Source organism: Bos mutus, chromosome 17 (assembly GCF_027580195.1).
Source record: "Bos mutus isolate GX-2022 chromosome 17, NWIPB_WYAK_1.1, whole genome shotgun sequence".
In the NCBI taxonomy this organism is placed as follows: Eukaryota; Metazoa; Chordata; class Mammalia; order Artiodactyla; family Bovidae; genus Bos; species Bos mutus.
Window position 1 is genome coordinate 297053 of NC_091633.1, and position 17092 is coordinate 314144.

At 67.7% G+C, this 17092-nt stretch overlaps 1 protein-coding gene across 3 annotated transcripts in view; it reads left to right on the forward strand.

The window, feature by feature from the left end:
• GNB1L (G protein subunit beta 1 like) overlaps window positions 1-9384 on the forward strand; it is a 33911-nt gene extending 24527 nt beyond the window's left edge. For all 3 annotated transcript variants that reach the window (XM_070385666.1, XM_070385668.1, XM_070385667.1), the window contains 4 exons: window positions 1128-1290; window positions 3291-3389; window positions 5718-5933; window positions 8916-9384. In XM_070385666.1, coding sequence (XP_070241767.1) covers window positions 1128-1290; window positions 3291-3389; window positions 5718-5933; window positions 8916-9167 — 730 coding nt within the window. In that variant the 3' untranslated portion in view covers window positions 9168-9384. The remainder of the gene's footprint in view (window positions 1-1127; window positions 1291-3290; window positions 3390-5717; window positions 5934-8915) is intronic.
• Window positions 9385-17092: the final 7708 nt, after the last annotated feature.

Sequence of the window (17092 nt, forward strand, 5' to 3'; positions counted from 1 at the left end):
GCTCTGGCCTCTGGACTTGAAACCTGGGCACCGTGGAGGCTGGTCCCCAGAATACAAGGCCTCTAGGCCCCAGGGGGCTTCAAAGCACTTTTGTGCTGGACACAAGCCACTCGCGAGCCCTGGGGCGGCTGAGGCCGGGTGAGTCTAGGGCCATGCCCTGGGCGTATGCTTGTTCAGCCCCCACAGGGCCTCGACCCGTCCCCTGAGCTGCACAGACGCACCCCTTGCACATGGGCCTCACTCTCTCCGTGATGGTTGGAGTAGGGGCCGTGTCCGAGGGCCCCGCTGAGCCACCCCCACCTTCCTCCTGGGTGTTGAGTGGAGGTGTAGGCCTTTCCGGGCCCCCTGCTCCCCCAAGCACCCTGGGCTGTCCTGGGGGAGCCCCCACGGGAGGCGGGCCCCTTGGAGAGCCGGCCTGCGGACACATGCGGGACGATTGTGGGGGTGCTGGCGTGCGTGCGTGACAGCTGGCCGCGGTGCTCCGCCGGGCAGGATGCAGAACACGCAGGTGCTTGAGGGGCCAGGTGTGTGCCGCTGCAGTGGCGGCCGGGGCCCAGCTGTGTTTGCAAGTCCAGCCTCCTACACGGCCCTTGAAGGGAAGGTGCCCTTTCATGTTGGGCTGGAGGACAAAGCTGGGGCCCGGGCCGGCCTCACCAGGCCCCGCAGACACCCCCCCGGCCCGGCTCGCACACCCGAGGCCGCACCTGTGCCCGTGGGCGGCCCCTTTCGCCTGCTCTGGACCCCTGGGGTTCTCAGGTCGGACTGCTGAGGCAGGCCGTCGGGAGGAGACGCTCCACGTCCACGCCTCGTCCTCCGGGGTGTGTGCGTGCTGCACGTGTCAGCGACGGCCCCTCCTCCTGGGCTCCTCGGATGGGAGACCTGAGGGCCAGCGAGGGGCCGCTGCAGGGACACGGGCTTGAGCTTTTGGAGCGTCAGTGCCAGACGGTGGGTGGGGTCCTCGGTGTCTGCTCCCCGTCTGCCTCGGACCTCAGGCCAGCACGTCTGGGCCGCAGGTGTAAGTGTGGCCTTTCTTAGCGCAGGAGCCGGGGCCCTCCCCACGAGGGGTCCCATGCCGTCCTGTGGCCTCCACCGGGAGGGTCACGGCCTGCCGCTTCCTTTTCTGGCAGCCAGGGCCGCGACCTGCAGCTGTGTGTGTGGGACCTGGCGGAAGGTAGGAACGCTGTGGTGGACGCCGTGCACCTGGAGAGCGTGGGCTTCTGCAGGGCCTCCGTCCTGGCCGAGGGCCCGCAGCGCTGGATGCTGGCAGTGCCTGGGAGGGGCAGTGACGAGGTGAGTGAGCCCCAAGCGGCTCTGGGGTCTCCGAGCAGCTGTGGCCGGCCGCCTGGGTGGCCCTGGTGTTGGGCTTGGGCAGGGGGCCCAGGTAGGCTGGGGTCTCCGGGAGGCCCTCAGGGCGTCAGGAGCAGAGGCAGGCCAGCAGGGGAGGCGGCCTTTCAGGTCAGAACTAGGCACCGACGTGAGGCCTTGGGCAGGGCTGGGACGCTGCTGGGGGACACGCACCAGGGTGGCGACTGCAGGACAGAGGGGACGTCAGAGAGCAGGGCCCCAGGGTCACTGTCGGGGGGCACAGGCTGAGCAGGGCCAGGTCAGCTGCGCCTGGGGGTGGGGCCTATGGGGATGGGGGTCGGGGGGGGTTGGAGCCACATACCCGGGGGTGGCACCCCCTCCATCCCCCACCTTGTCCCTGCTCCCTGAGGGCCATTTGGCAGGCCGGGCTGGGCGGGCACTCAAGCCCTGCACCCGGGAAGTTTGGCCAGTGCCCAAGAGGAGCCGTGAATCTCAGAGCAGACCCAGCTCGTAAATAACGAGGCAGGAACAGGCGTCTGTTTGTTCGCCGAGGCGCTCAAATCTCCAATTAGGAGCTACATGTGCTTTTGTTGCCAATTTGCCAAAAACCTGTTAAAAGTTTTATTAATGTGAAGACAGAGGGCTCCACGCTCTCCCGCGGCAGCAGCGAGACGGTGCTGAGCCTCCTCCGTGCCTGCCCTTCCCGAGCAGGCGGCGGGGTCTGGGCCAGGGCCGGCCGCCTCCTGGGAGCGGGCCATTCCCCGTGTTCCCGCCTGGACTCAGGCCACAGGCCCAGGGGCTCCCGATGTGACTAGGACGTGATCCCGCCCCGCCAGCCCAGCCGTCTGGGTGGCCACACTTGCCCAGACCAGACATCTTTCTGAAAGCAGAACGTGCCCTTGGATGCCAGGTGGGAGCAGCAGTGTGTAGGAGGCCCCCCGCACCCCTGACCACAGGGACCGTGGCCAAGAGCTCTCACGCCAGCACCACCCAACCCCTGGCCAGTCCCGTTGACATGCAGGCGCTAGGCCCCCGGGCCCCGCCCTTGGCCAGGGTGGGCCTGGATGTCTGAGGCCTGGGGGACCTCCCCCGAGAGGCCCCCGCGTCCTCCTGGTCTGCCCGGTCACGTCCGGGCCGCACCCTGGGCTTCTGCGTCCTCCCAGCGTCCTTCGTCCTGCTGGCGCCTGTCCTGAGCTCACGGCTGCTGTGGGGGCGCCTCGCCTTCCTAGCTCGTGGTGGGGCGGCCCTCTGGTGGCTCAGGTTCTTTGCCGCGTCTTTGGGGCAGTGAGGACAAGGTGTGCGGGGCGGAAGCTAGCCCTGCAGACACGACGGTGTGGAGGGCGTGTGTGCGCGCGTGTGGTGCTGGTGAGAGCGTCGCCCCCGCCCTGCACGTCGGCACCTCTGCTTCACCTCCCAGGGGTCCTGTGTTCCCAGCAGGTGTTCATCGTCTTGATGCCACAGCCCATCTGCACCACAGCCTCGCTGTCTGGAGACTTGGGCTGCCCATGTCCCCCCTGGCACACTGCCCGTGGTGCTTCGCCCACAGGGTGGCCACCAGGCAGGGCACCCAGGAGGGTCTGTGCTGGCGTGGGCAACTCTGAGCACAGGCTACACACAGGTGGAGCAGCGGGCACTGGGCCCAGGACAGCCCAGAGGCTCCAGGCCGTCCGCATGTGAGGCCTAGCCAGGCGGGGGCGCCAGGAGGCAGGGGCACCAGGCGCTGAGTCAACACGTCGGGCAGAGCCGCCCGCCCGGCCGGGAGGTCAACACGAGGGAGGCCCCAGGTGGCCGCTGGACAACGACACCTTCGAGGGCCCCGCCAGTGACCCGGGAGTGACGTGTGCATCCTGCGTGGCCTGGGACCCAGGGGGTTGTGCAGAGGCGCAAACAGGCCCACAGCACCAAGCTGAGCCTTGAGCCTCCTGTGCGTGCGGCCCAGACTCGACCTGGCTCCAGCCCAGACCCGCCTGTTCTCTTGCTGTCAGGTCCAAGTTCTGGAGCTGCCGTCCAAGACGTCAGTGAGCTGCCTGAAGCCCGAGGCGGGGGCCAGGCTGGGCATGCCCATGTGCCTGCAGCTCTGGCAGGTAAGGCCCCGTGCCTGGCCACGCCCCAGCCACGCCCCCGGGCGTGAGTCATGCCCGTTGGGGACGGTGTTCCTGGTCCCCCTCCTCCACCGCTGTGCCATCCCCAGCCTGCCCCGCTCCTGCTGCAAGGGCGCCTGCAGACCCCTCGGGCAGTGGGGTCAGCGGCAACCTCCCTGGGGAGCCACGTGCTGTCCTCTGGTCTGCGTGGGGCCGGTGGGGGCGGTGCTGGCCCACCGTGCAAGCCACGTGGCCTCTGACTGCGGGACGAGCTGCTTAGCTCTCCAGCCCGTGGGGGGCTCAGCGCTGTCCAGTGGCCGTGTCCTCCTTGCTTGGCCGATCTTGATGACCATTCGCAGTCAGGAGGCATCTCCGAGGCTGTGGCGAGGGTGGGGGCAGCCTCGGTCACCGGGGCGTCAATGCTCCGGTGGCAGCGAGTGGACAGCCCAGGGCATGCCCTCCAGAGACCAGGGGGTGTCCTTGCAGTCGCAGGCGCCACGGGGAGCAGGCCGCTGACCAGGGCCGCTCTCCTGTGCCACTGGGACCAGGGGAGCCATCCAGCCCTGCAGGTAGACGCAGCCCCGCGGGGTGAATGGGCCTGTGCGCCCCACTCCTGGCCCTTCCTCACACTCGCTGCCCCCACAGCTTTTGAACTGAGAGCAGCTCTCGGGGGCGTGGGGCGGCGTGGGCCCCGAGACTCTCTTGGACAGTGAGGCTGTGGGTGCCGGGCTGGCGGGCTCGGGGGGGCGGGGTGCTCACAGGCCCCAGAGGGGACGCATCACATCCGCTCACTCTCCCTGGAGACGCCGTCAGCGTCGTTGCCTAATGGTGTAGGAATTCCACCAGAACCACGTGTAGAAACAGGATGTACAAACTCATCAAGGTGAGCGACGCGGCTGCCGGACACGCCGAGCTGCGTTGGCTGATGTGGATCCAGCCCGGAGCCCCTGGCTCAGAGTCGGCCCTGGACGCATCTCCAGGCCTGGGGGCTTGGACTGCCTACCGCTGACGGATCCAAGTGTGGCGGGGGCCCTGACCAGTCGTCAGAGGCCTTCTTGTCCATCCCGCTCCTGAGAACGGATGGCCTGTGTTGTGAGGAGGATGGTCACATGGGAGGTCAGAGGTCATGCATACCCAACCTGGAGGCTGGCCCTCCAGCGCCCGCCCTTTGGCCAAGGGGCTCCCCAGGAACCTGGAGGTGCTGGGGCCCCTGTGGCCGGCACACCCAGAGGCTGGCAGGGATGCTGAGTGAGTAGGGTGGGCCTGCCCATGCGGTCTTTGGGCCGCGGGGACCCTGTGTGCATCGGGGGGGCCTAGGGGCCTCAGCGCAAGGGGTGGGCCCTGGACCGGGAGCTCTGGTGCCCCCGCCACCACGTGGGGCCTGGACGGGTCAGCAGCATGCAGCCCTCACTCAGCCGGGGCGCCCCAGCCCAGGAGCGGGGCAGCCCCCAGTGCAGGGGGAGTGTACGGGTGGGGGCAGCGGGGGGGCCAGGGCGGAGCCCCCGGGGGTTGGACCCAGGCCCAGCAGTCTTCACGGCCGCTTCCTTGGACTTTGCTCCTCTCTCCCGGGCGCTCCTGTGGTCATCAGAAAGCCAGGCACACAGGTCTTCCCATCCCTCCAGACCCCGGGTGGGCCCATGCGGGGCTCCCCACCCCCTTCTGTCCCTGGCATCCTTAGGTCACGCCTGCGGTGCAGCCCCGGGCCCGCAGGAGGGCCATGTCCAGTGAGGCCCAGGCTGCATCCAGCACCAGCCTCCCTCCTCGGGGCTTCGGCAACCCCGGGCCAGGCCCCCGCCGGCCCTCCAGGGCCCAGGGCGGCCGCTGAGCCCCTGGTCAGGGAAGTCCCGCAGCCCAGCTGAGGGGCGGGCATTCTCAGTCACCTCTGAGACCCGGGAGCTCAGCCAGCAGTCCCGGGGCAGCCGCTCCCAGTTGGTGCCAGGCTGGCCTGGGGTCCATACGCACCCCCACCCCTCGTGGCCGCTATGCAGCCTCTGACCCGCGCCCTCATCCATCACGTGGCGGGCGGGGCGCTGACTCCGCGAGCTTGATGGTCGGAGGCGGGGGGCTCGCGGCGACGTTGACAAAGTGCAGACGGTTCATTTTTCATGGAGACGGGGCTCGTGGTTTTCTTTGGCTGGCTTGCCAGACAGGTGGCCGGCCCCGCCCAGGGGTGGCCGCGCATGTCAGCAGTGGGAAGGAGCCGGAGGGCCGGCGTGGCCCGTGTCCCCCGGTGCTGGTCCAGACTGCGTGTCAGGCGCGCGGGTCCAGCGGGGTGGCCGGCCCGTCCCCAGCCCCTTCTCCCCTGGCGCTGACACGCTGTTTTCCCCGCAGGCCGAGTCCAGCCCCCGCCCGCTGCTCCTGGCCGGTTACGAAGACGGCTCGCTGGCCCTGTGGGACGTCTCCGCGCGGAAGGTGTGCAGCCGTGTCGCCTGCCACTCGGAGCCTGTCATGGCCCTGGCCTTGGACCCACGGAGGGCCAGGGGCGTGTCGGGCTCTGCGGAGAAGGTGCTGGCCGTCTGGAGCCTGGAAGGGCAGCAGGCACTGCAGGTCAGCGGGCCGGGCCGCGGGTTCATCCATCCTGCTCCGTGCTGGCGGTCTGATGGGCTGAAACAATATTTAGGCATGAAAAGGACTTGGTGCAGGCCCCTGGCTAATTAATCATCGGGGCCGGCGCGGGCAGGCAGCGGGCAAGGGGCCGCACTCCTGAGCCGCTCACAGGGCTTGGGTTTCTCTCGGGCCTTGGCCGACAGCGGTCACGTCTCGTCCATCTAGGGGAAAGGCATGTGGGATCCGGGCTGTGCAAGCCAGTTTGAAAACTCAGAGGAATTTGGTCAGTAAGGAACTGATTAATCAAAAAAAAAGAACCAAACTGTACGTGGAGAAATCCCCCAGTGAGGCGCCTGTAGCCGTCTGCAAGCTGCCCGGCAGGGTGGGGGGCCTTGAGGCAAAGTGACCGGAGCCTTGCCCGCCCTCCATGGCTGCGCAGCCCCTGGGACCACGTCTGGGTGCCCAGTGCCCAGCCCTGTGGGGAGCCTGGGTGCACGCTGGCTTCTGGGTGGGGCGGGAGCCCCGGTTAGCCAGGAAGCCTCGGGAGGCTGAGACCTGTCCACAGCCGGTTCCGAGGGCCCAGGTGTGGGGAAGCAGGGCCCCGGGGGGAGCCGAGTGGAACACTGGCTGCGTCCTCTTGGGCTGTGTGGCCCGGGCTTCCCCGCAGACTGGAGGCCGCAGAAGAGGGTGTCTCTCAGACCCTCCACAGGGAGGCCTCGCCCAGGAGCCCAGACCCCCATGGCCAGGGAGCAGGTCCTGCCCCTGGGGAGGCGGGCCCGGGTAGAGATGGGGACAGGCCTCATGCCCGCAGGCATCGCCCCTCCTGGGGGCAGGACCGCGGGTCAGGGCTGCCAGGGTGGAGCCCCAGGTAGGAGCGGGGGGCTAAGGCTGGACTCCAGTGGCTGGGGAGGGCAATGGCTTCCGGAAAAGCGCCCCCTCAGGAGGCCTGCGCTGGAAGCAGAGCAAGTGGTCGTGGCTGCAGGTGACGTCTGAGCCGGGCCCCGTGTGCCCGCAGACAGGGTGGCACCCTAGCTCCCCTGGCATCAGCCTGCCCCTGCAGCCCTGCCTGTGCCGCGCTCACAGACCAGCACGGCAGCTGCCCGGCCTGTGTCCCAGCGAGCCCTCGGCCCCGTGCAGTGGGGCAGACCACCTCCCCACAGGGCACTCTGCTGTGAGGTGGGGCTTCCCCGGTCTCCAAGGCCTCGGAGTCCCAGACATGGGTGGTGGGAGCCGACATCCCTGAGGTGGGCGGGGCCGTGCCGTGCTCACCTCACGTTGAGGGTGGAGGGCCCCCAGGTGGACATCAGGGTGCCCTCTGCCTCTGCTCCTGCCTGGTGGGGCTGAGGCAGCCCCCCCAGTAGCGTGGGCTCTGCGCCCCTTCCCAGTGTCGCCTGGACTTCAGCCCAAGTGCCTGAGGCCTGGGGACCAGGCGGCTCTCCGGAGGGCCCCGCCTGCTGCGGCGACCCCAGGCCTCCCGCCCCTCCTGTTGTCTTGGCCCAGGTCGGCCTGATCCGTCCTGCGTTGTGGGGGAAACAGTGACAGAGATTTAAGACTTAGAGCGCGCGCGGCACGTCCAGCACAGAACCGAGGTGCCGTCGCCAACAAACTGGGAACCCTGAGGAGGAGGAGGCAGGGAGGCTGCTGGGCCTCACTCAGCGCTGTCCCGGGGGCGCCTCTCCCCCTGGCCACTTGCTGCTGCCGGTCCCAGAGGCCTCGGGGGCCTGGGCACACTGGTGTCCACGCGAGTCGCGGGCCCTCGGTGTTACCCTGGAGCCTCGTGAACAGAGATGTGCCTCGCCTCGCGGCCACGGCTCCAACGAGCCCAAATCAATCTCCGCGCAGGCAGGCAGGCAGGCCAGCACTGCAGACGCAGCTGGGGCTCCGCGCGGAGCGGAGCGAGGTAATGGGAACCAGATGGGCCCAGCACATTCCCAGCACCTGAGGTCACGCGCCAAGCAAGCCCTGGTGTCCGGGTCCTTCCCCAGGGTCCTGGTCGGGGCGGGCTCAGCGGGGCCCATGGTGCCCAGGCCCTGGGTCACCCTCGCCAGGACGCTGGGCGCCACCCACCTAGGGGTCCCAGCTCTGCCCCTCAGGCAGGCTCTGGGCCGCAGCCGCCCTCATACAGGTGGTGTGCAGACTGCCCTGCCTCCCTCCTCGGGCAGGTCCACATCCTTGAAGAGGCTGATTTACGCCAGTCAGGCGCGCTCCCACCATGCCTGGGCTGGTCGGCCAGGCGTCCCCTTGCCCCGCTGCTGGCCGCGGCCCGCCCGCCTACTCCCTGACCCTGCCAGGGGCACCCCACCGAAGCTGGCAGCGGGATACACAGGCCAGTGGGCGGGAGATGCTGCCCACACATCCAGGGACCAGGGACAGGGCCCTGCCCCCTTGACCATCCCTGGAGCCAGCAGGAAGGATGGCCCGTCTTCTCCAGCCCGGGCATTCCCAGCTTCCAGGAGGAGGAGGGAAGGTCCCCCCTGCCCCCTGGGTCCCTCCCAGGCAGTGATGCTGGCCTAGACGCACCCTGCTCCGCAGGGACCCCCTCTCGGTCCCCACTGTTAACAGCCCCCCAAAGCAGGCCACGTGGGTTCCAGTGCATCCACCGCTCTGATCCCAGGGCTAGAGCTCCCAGGAGAGACGGGCAGGTCCTTGCCCGTGAGAGCTGGGGCGCAGGCCTGCTGCGTGTGCTCTGCCTGCTCCCTCGGGGCCTTGCATGTGCAGCAGAGGAGCGGCTGCTCTGGTGCTGGGGCGCTGAGCCCCAAGCCTGAATTCCTGGGCAGGAGGGGCAGAGGGCGTGGGACACGCAGGGCTGCTGGTCACCATGGATGGGGAGAAGGAGGGGCGTCCCGGATGAAGGGTTGGCGGGGGGGCTCCTAGGGGCAGGGCGTCCAGGAATGGGATGTCCTGGGGGCAGGGCATCCGGGGGTGGGCGTCAGGAGCCGATCTAAGGAGCTACCCGACGTCTCCCTGCCTCTCTGATCGCAGGTGCGTGGGACCCACGAGCTCATCAATCCCGGGATCGCTGACCTCAAGATCCGGCCAGACAGCAAGATCCTGGCCACTGCGGGCTGGGACCACCGTGTCCGCGTGTTTCAGTGGCGGACGATGAAGCCGCTGGCCATGCTGGCCTTCCACAGCGCCACCGTCCACTGCGTGGCCTTCAACACCACGGGCCTGCTGGCTGCGGGCTCCGGGGACCAGCGCATCAGCGTCTGGTCGCTCTACCCGCCCACGTGACTCAGCACAGAGAGGGTGCGGGCACAGAGGCATGGGTCCTGGGCCCCCCGGGTCGCTCAGGCCCCCCTCCTGCCCGGGACCAATTCCCCGTCCTGACGCAGCCGTGTGGGCCCTGGTGGCTGCTGTTTGCAGCATAGCCAGGCTGGACACGGCGCCTGCTGTCCAAGCAAGGGGCCGCACCGCGTGCCTGACAGTAAACTTGTTTGCAGACCTGCAGCATGGAGGCGTGGATTCTCCCAGGCGGCCCCTGCTTCCCTGGGGCGTCAGAGCCAGGGCCATCCCCTGGCGGGCGGCCGGCCACACAGCACGGCGGGGCTGGGGGTCGCAGTCCCGGGCTCCAGCCCCTCGCAGACAGCCAAGGCTGAGGGCTGAGCATGCACCCCAGTGAGAGGACGCCACTGGGGGTGTGGGGAGGGGGCCAGGTCTGCAGCAGGGTCCCAGGAGGAGGACTCAGCCCAGGCTAAGGTGGCCACCGGGCGTGCGGCGCGGCGGCTGAGCCGGGCAGACGGGGACCCAGGGCAGCTTCTAACCCTCCTTGCTGGGCTGTGGGCTGGGAGGAAGGAGACCCTGGCGCTGGGGTGGGGGCTGTGGGAGACCCCGGCAGAGCCCAGGCCACAGGCCGTTGGTCCTACGGGCTTTTTTGTGAAGGAGCCCCTGCCGCCTGGCCAGGGAGGAGTCCCCACTTTGGCTGTGGCCTTGGAGGCCTCCCCGAGGGGCGCCCAGGACCCCCACCCTGCACTGCGCTTTACCCGGCGGGTCTGAGGGTGGGCCTGCGGTGGCTGTGCTCCAGGGGCGCCGCCCGGCCTTCAGCATCTGGAGCCCACGTGTGCATCCAGGTGGAGGGCCCCGCCGGGGGGTCTGGCTCCCAGGTCCAGCGCGGGGCCAGGGGACAGCGAGCTGGCCGGTGGGGTGAGGCAGGGACGCAAGTGCGGTTGGCACGCCAGCATCACGTGGGGCGTTGGCAGGAGGGCCCAAGGGGGTTGGGGGGCTTCACGTGAGACCGGCCCCCTGCCCCCAGAGGACGCAGCTCCTTGCAGCCCTGAGAGGCACCTGCATCCTCAGAGAGCTCTGTGGTTGGATACTGAGCGTTGTTACTGACCTTAGAGCCAGCGGCGTGTCGGGGATTCTGCTCTATCACAGCCATAAGCTGATTTATGAGCGGAGGTGGGGTGTGACGGCATGGGGGGTTATCACTGCACAACATCCAGCTGATCAGTCTGGATGTTGTTTTTATTTGGAAATTTCAAGCATAGATCAAAGTGAAGGAGAAAAGCACGGAGCCCGCGCCCAGCTTTAGCGCGAGGCCTTGGCCTCCAGGCGTCAGGCCAGCTCCGGAGTCTGTCCGGGGGGCCTGGGCGAGCAGAGGCTATGGGCCTTCCCTGGGCCTCAACGCGCCTCTCAGCTCAATGCCTTGGAGAAGGATGGCAGGAGATGGTTGGGGGAGTGACTGAGCCCCCAGGCTGCACTGCCGAGCTCAGGGATGGGAGGAAGGGCTGGGGGAACACGGGGCGGGGGGCGAGCGGGCCCGGCCCAGGGCGGGGGCAGGTGGAAAGCCACGGGGCACCTGGCACAGCCCCCAGCCCCGCTGCCCCATTCCTCCCGGCATCTGGTGCCACCTCTCCCAGTCTGGGTGTGGACATGGTGCCCAGCCATCCATGCCACCGTCGCCCTCATCTGGGCCGGGCCCTGTGGACGGAGGGACCCCATGGGGCGTGCCCCTGTCTGTCCGTCCCGCGTGGTGGACATGCCCCCTGAGGCCCCCTCCTGCCCAGCCTGGCCGTGTGCAGCCCGAGTGCTGAGCCTGGACCCCCCGAGCCTGTCCCGGCCCTGCTCTCCCCGGAGCACGGTGACTTCCCGTCCTGGTGGACGTTGCTGTCTTCCCTGGGCACATGCGGTGCTCGAGCGCAGAAACTCTCCGAGGACGCCGTGGGGCTGGAGGTGCCACTCTGCCCACCCCCCTCCCCCAGCCTGGCCCCGAGGATCGAGGGTGTCTTCCCCACACAGGGGAAGACGCTGGGCGGGCCAGGAGGGGGCGGGGGCGGTAGGATGCCCGCTTCCAAGGTCAGGGTCAGGGGTCGGCACAGGCTCTGACTGTGATGCTTCAGCAACCTTCCTGGTGGTTTCAGGGACCTTTCTCAGGGTCCCCACCCCCGGCCTGCCCCACGGGCCCCTTCTGCTCCAGAGCCTCCAGGACTGGCCAGGCTCGGGCTTTCGGAGGAGCCCTGTCCTGGGGGTCCTGAGCCCACACCCCGCTGGAGCCCACAGCTGGATGGCCTGCCTCATGGTGAGTCTGGGCCCCTGGGCACAGGGGTGTTTGGGCCGGGCGGGTGGACCCAGCCTGGTGGGCACACAGCCAAGAGAGGGGCTCCCACGGAAGGGACACGCGCCCATCCAGCTGCTGTCCAGCTGCGTGCTAGGCAGGCCATGGGGCTCAGAACATCGGGCTGCACTGTGAGCTGACCCCGAACCTGTGCCCCCAAGATTCCTGTGCCCGCAGCAGGCTGGCCTCCAGCCGCCTAGGGTGACAACCAGCAGGCGTCTCCAGACACGGAACTGCCCTGGAAAACTGCCGGTTTACAGACACGTAAGGACAGACTGGGGCTTCCCAGGTGGCGCGGTTGTAAGAACCCGCCTGCCGATGCAGGAGACGCAGGTTCGATCCCTGGGTCGGGAAGATCCCCTGGAGGAGGACATGGCAACCCATTCCAGTGTTCTTGCCTGGAGAGTCCCACGGACTGAGGAGCCTGGCGGGCTGCAGACCATGAGGTCACAGAAGAGTCAGACACGACTGAGCGTGCACACATGTATGGGGACCTACTTGATCAATTCGAGATGAACAGCATGGTTTTAATAGACTGAGGGTAATCCAGGGGTTATAAATTGTTAAACATACATAAATACACTTAAAAGTCACTACTGTCTCGGCTGTTACTTGGTGCACGGCTTGGCAGCATCAGGGACCCACATGGGGTCCTGCAGCAGTCAGCACGCACAGCTCCAGAGCTTTCCGTCTTCCCAGACTGACGCTCTGCCCCGTCCCCGTCCCCCGCCCTGGTCCCCACCGTCTACTTTCTTCTGTGAATCTGACGACCCCGGGACCTTGTGCAGGTGGAGCCAGGCAGGGTCTGTCCTGGGTCTGGCGCTTCACCGGGCATCCGGTCCTCGGGGCTCGTCCGTGTCGTGGCACCAGAACATCCTTCCTTTTCATCCCCTGTGGACAGACCGGGCCTTCTGTCCATTCATCTGCTGAGCCATTCCAACCACTGATGAGCCGTCCGTGGGCGTGCAGCTCCCGCTGCTCGGGGGCTGGGCTGCCCTGAGCCTGGGTGGACGTGTGTGGGCTCAGGGCCCGCTCCCAGCCCTCCTGGGTCCACACCGCGTGTGGGATTCCGTCCACCAGCTGTGCCCGCTGCCCGGCTGTCTTCTGCTGGTTTCTGCCATTGGGCCCTCGTGGGTGTGAGCTGCTCCTTGCCGTGGTCTATCCGGGTTCTCCGTTCACCCTTGGTTACTTTCCGGGTATGCACATGACAGGATCTCCGTCTTCTGGGAGCTCGCTCCCTGGGGCGGCACACTTGCATGGCAGCCGCTGACCACTGGAGGGACCCAGGAGCAGAGAGCAGGCCTGGGCCGGCTTTCCGGGGCGAGTCCGCCCTGTCTTGTTCCTGTTTCTGTGGGTGGGAACGGGTGTCCAGCCCACCCCAGACTGGGCCCCTTCCCGGCATCCACGGTGCTGGGCGGCCGGGATGCCAGGGCCCCAGGGCCCCCGCCAGCAGCCTCGGGCCTGGGAGAGCACGTGGTGGGCACGGCCCCCAGCCCTCCCCAAGCGGGTGCCAGCGGCGTCCTGGCCCCTCACTGAGAGCACCCTCCCAGCTGGCCACCTGAAGTCACAGAGGGCCTGCTCATCTGGGCCACGGAGAGGAAGCGTGCGGGGACCCCCAGCCCCAGGACCACCCACCTGCTCGGGGTGGGATCAGCTCTCCAGGAGCGCCTCTGGTCCCGCAGCCCAGGGAGCAGCAGCCTATGTGGGGCCCATGGCCCCCACTCAGTCACCCCACGGAGATAGGGCTTCACCCTCAATGGCCGGAGGCATCTTGCTGGCACAAGGGGCACAGGGGGGTGGGGACCACAGGGGTGCATGGAGGGTAAGGTGGGGGTGGGGTGGGCAGGGCCCTGGGGTGGGTGCTGGGTGGTGGCCTCCTCAGGGAGGCCTGTGGCCCCTGCGGCCGTGTCCCCCCCTCACTGAGAGGCCCTTGGGCAGGGGTGCAGCTGGCAGCCCAGGGCCCCCAGGCTCTCCCGGAGAATGGCCGCCCTAGAGCCCCCAGATCTGGCCAGCTGCCTCTCAAGGAAGCCGCCTGATTTCCTTCTCGCGTTAAGAAGATCCACTCGCTGTTACCAGAAGGAAAGCCACTTGCACACATGCGGCAGCTCCCAGCGCCGCCTCAGAGCCGGGAGGTGGCCTCTGGGTGCCCGGTCACCTGACCCAGGCTGGTCAAGGGCACACGGCCTGCAGGGCTCCTGCAGCCAGGAGCCGCCAGCCAGGTGGCCATGGGCACAGGGCGTCCCAGGGCGTCCCAGGGCTGAGGCATGTGGGAGGGCCCAGTCGACTAGGCGTCCCCCGTGGACCGCCTGCCTGCCTGCGGCACACAGCCTGCTCGGGGAAGGCCCGTGTGCATCCCAGGCCGTGGGGAGACGTGCCGGCCCCGCCCTGCACGAGGCCCTCATCGTCCTGGCCGCCACCACAACCCTCGCTGGGTGATGAGCTCACAGAGGTTCTGGGGAAGAACCTCAGAAATGCATGCAGGATAAAGGCTGTGTTCAGAGGCAGGACGAAAGGGAGAGGAGTTGAGGCCAGGATGACGAGGAGGAGCCAGGAGGGTCAGCGTCCTGGAGGGGCCAGTGTGGGGCAGGGTGTCTTCCAGGAGAGAGGGCACCCCAGAGCAGGGGCCCAGCCCACCACGCACAGCCACGTGGCTGAGAAAACGAGGCTCCAGGTGGTGCCGCCGAGGCAGGCTGAGGCCCTGGACATCGGCAATGGCGCCTCAGGACTGCCAGTGCCCAGGGCCGTGCCACAGGAGTGCCCGGTTGTCCACGGGCCCGGCCGGGGCGGGTGGTAGGATGTGGAGGTGGGGCTGGGAGGAGGGGTTGGGCGTGTGCTCCCTATGATTGAGACCTGATGGAGAAGCGATGTCAACATTCCCCTGTATAATTAAGAAGATCGTTTAATCGCTGCTATTAAGACCTAAGCTCCCCCAAAGTGGGCCGCATCCATCAGAGCCCCTTTGGTTCTGCCAACTCCCGTGCAGACCTGGCAGCCGTTGAGTGGAGACTCCAACTGTCCCCGGTTTCATCTCAAAAACCCATCTGGTTTGAAGAACGACAACAAGCAGGAAAGGGAATTTGTCAAAGGCACAATCGGTGTTTCTCTGAGTACAGAGCGTGGGGGGACAGAGCAGCTCTCTGAGTACAGAGCGCGGACGGCAGAGCAGCGGTGTCACACCCCACGCCCCGCTCTGGCCTGCTCCCAGCTGGGAGGCCGCTGTCAGGGCCAGGCTTGGTCGGAGGTTCTACCCCGGGACCCACAGAACCTGACGGGAGATTGAGGCTCAGACCCCCCCCCACGCACCCCCTCCCCAGTCATACAGCATGGAAATCGAGGCCCCGGCTGCAGACCCAGGCGCCCTTGCACCCAGCCCAGCTGGGTCACGCTCCTGCTTCCCTGGGATCACTGCTTCGGTCCATGAAGCATCTCTGGGCCCATCTCCCCCGGCGGCCTGCACGCAGCTTTCTCTGCAGCAGACCTGCCTCACTTTCCCCCACAATGTGGCCCATAGGCTCTGGGGGCCTCCCCGGCAGGGACGGGCCTGCAGACCCCAAGAGACCTCCGTTGTCCAGAGGCTGCACCACCGAGGCCTCCCCGGGAGGCCACATTGCAGCCCCCCACCCAGAGCACAGCCACCAGGGGACCTCCTCGAGGGCCTCACTGTGGAGGGGGTCCGCCTCGCGGCCTCACGCGGTGGGGTCAGGTCAGCACAGCGGGCCTCTGGGGACCTAGGTGAAGGGGTGCCGGGCGAGTCACCGTAACCGTAACCGTTGGGCCGGGGCGGGCAGTTCCTGAACACCCCGGGAGGTGGCAGGACCAGGGAACGGCCCACCCCGGGACGTGGTCCCCCACACCCCTGGATGCTTGGGCTCCAGGGGCTCCTCCCTCCACTCCTGCCTTTACCTCCTTCACATGGTGGACATCGAGGTTCTTCGAAGAACTTCGGGACTGAAGGATCTGGAGCCCCTGGACCAGGTCTCTGAGAGGTCTTTCCTGGCCCTGGAGACATACAAGGGGCCGGAACGGGGTCTCTGGGCCAGCGGGGATACAGGGAGGATGCTCAGAGTGTCCAACAGCTGGGAGGGAGCCCCCAAGGAGGATCCCAGCCCCATCCCAGAAAATGGTTGTAGTGGGAAGCACAGGCCGGGTGCGGGGGAGGACATGGCCTGTCCCAGGGAGGGGCCTGCACCTGGGAACAAGTGACCGAGAGTCCCAAGTGCCCTTCAGGGGCCTGGTGACCTGAGCCAGGCCTCCCCCGACCCCAGGACGAGAGGCAGGGCGACTGCAACGGGGGGGCACAGCACAGCCCAACACCCACCAAGAATACGTGAGCGCCCCTCACGTGAGTCTGGACGTGGGTCTGCAGTGGCTGGCAGGGGTCCCCGGCTCGCGGCCAGCCTGTGACAAGGTCTCAGCCAGAACAACTCAGCCCTGGGGGCAGTGGGAGAAAACACACCTCTGGGGGCCGGGGTCGCACCCCAGGGCAGGCAAGCATCTGCAGAGCCCAGCCGCAGGTGCCCGGCTCTCGGACACGGCTGGTGGGAGCCCGGCGTCCACCTTTATTCCGTCTTGCTTGGCATGGGCATGCCCCGCAGTGGGCATAGCGACCCTGGCTCTAGTCTGGGGAGGGGGCGGTCTCGGGAGGCACCTCTCATCTGCCAACGCTGGGCACCAGGGAACACGTGTCCTTACTTCATGTCTGAACAAACCCAAAACAGACTTCTGCATCTGCGGTTCTCCCTGGTCTGGATGGGGCGTGGGAGGCCGAAGCGCCACACGGAGACCAGCTGGTCAGAACAAACCGCAGCGTGTCTCTCCTCCCAGGACGAGGAGGGCTGGCTGGATTTGTGGCCCCAGGCAAGGAAGCCAGGGGCACAGCTGGCTCACTCAGAGGCAGACCTGGGGTTGGGGGCAGACTGTCCACTAGGGCGGAGCCACTGGGGTGGCGCCCAGGGCTGCGTCCCTGAAGCTCTGTCCACCGAGCCTGCTGGCCACTCAGGCAGACACTGCAGGAGTCTTCACGCCCAGTGCCAGGTGCCCCCCGAGGATCTGGGGGCCCTGGCTCCACTGCTCGCTCCTCAGCAGCCGTGGTCACCACGTCCCGTCCTAGACCGGACGCGAGAATGGCTCCTGCCGGCTGATCGCTGAGCTCTACTTAACGCCTCCAGGGCGGACACGTCCGGAAAGAAAGGGTCGGCGAGGGCAGACATCAGAAAAGCCCAGCCGTGCCCTGGGAGAGGTGGCCCAGGCCCACAGACGCAGCGGGTCAGGCCCGGAAGGGGGACAGGGCCTCGGCCACTCGCACTTCCCGTCCCTCTCGAGCCCAGGCCAGCAACCTTGACGCTGATGGGCTGTTGGCTCTTCCTGCCTGGACTCAGGAAGGGACCGCATCAAAGGTCCGGTGTGGCGCTGATGGGGAGAGGTCCCACACCACCTGGCCTGGGAAAAACGCTTCCCAGGCAGGTTTCAGGATGACTCATGACCACTGTCATTGTGGCTTCGCTCAGGCCACCCCATGGGGACCCTCGAAGCAAATAGAGTCAATAAACAGGGGAAAAACACAGGCCTGGGCCGGGGCAGCCAGGGCAGCGCTCTGAGAACAGAG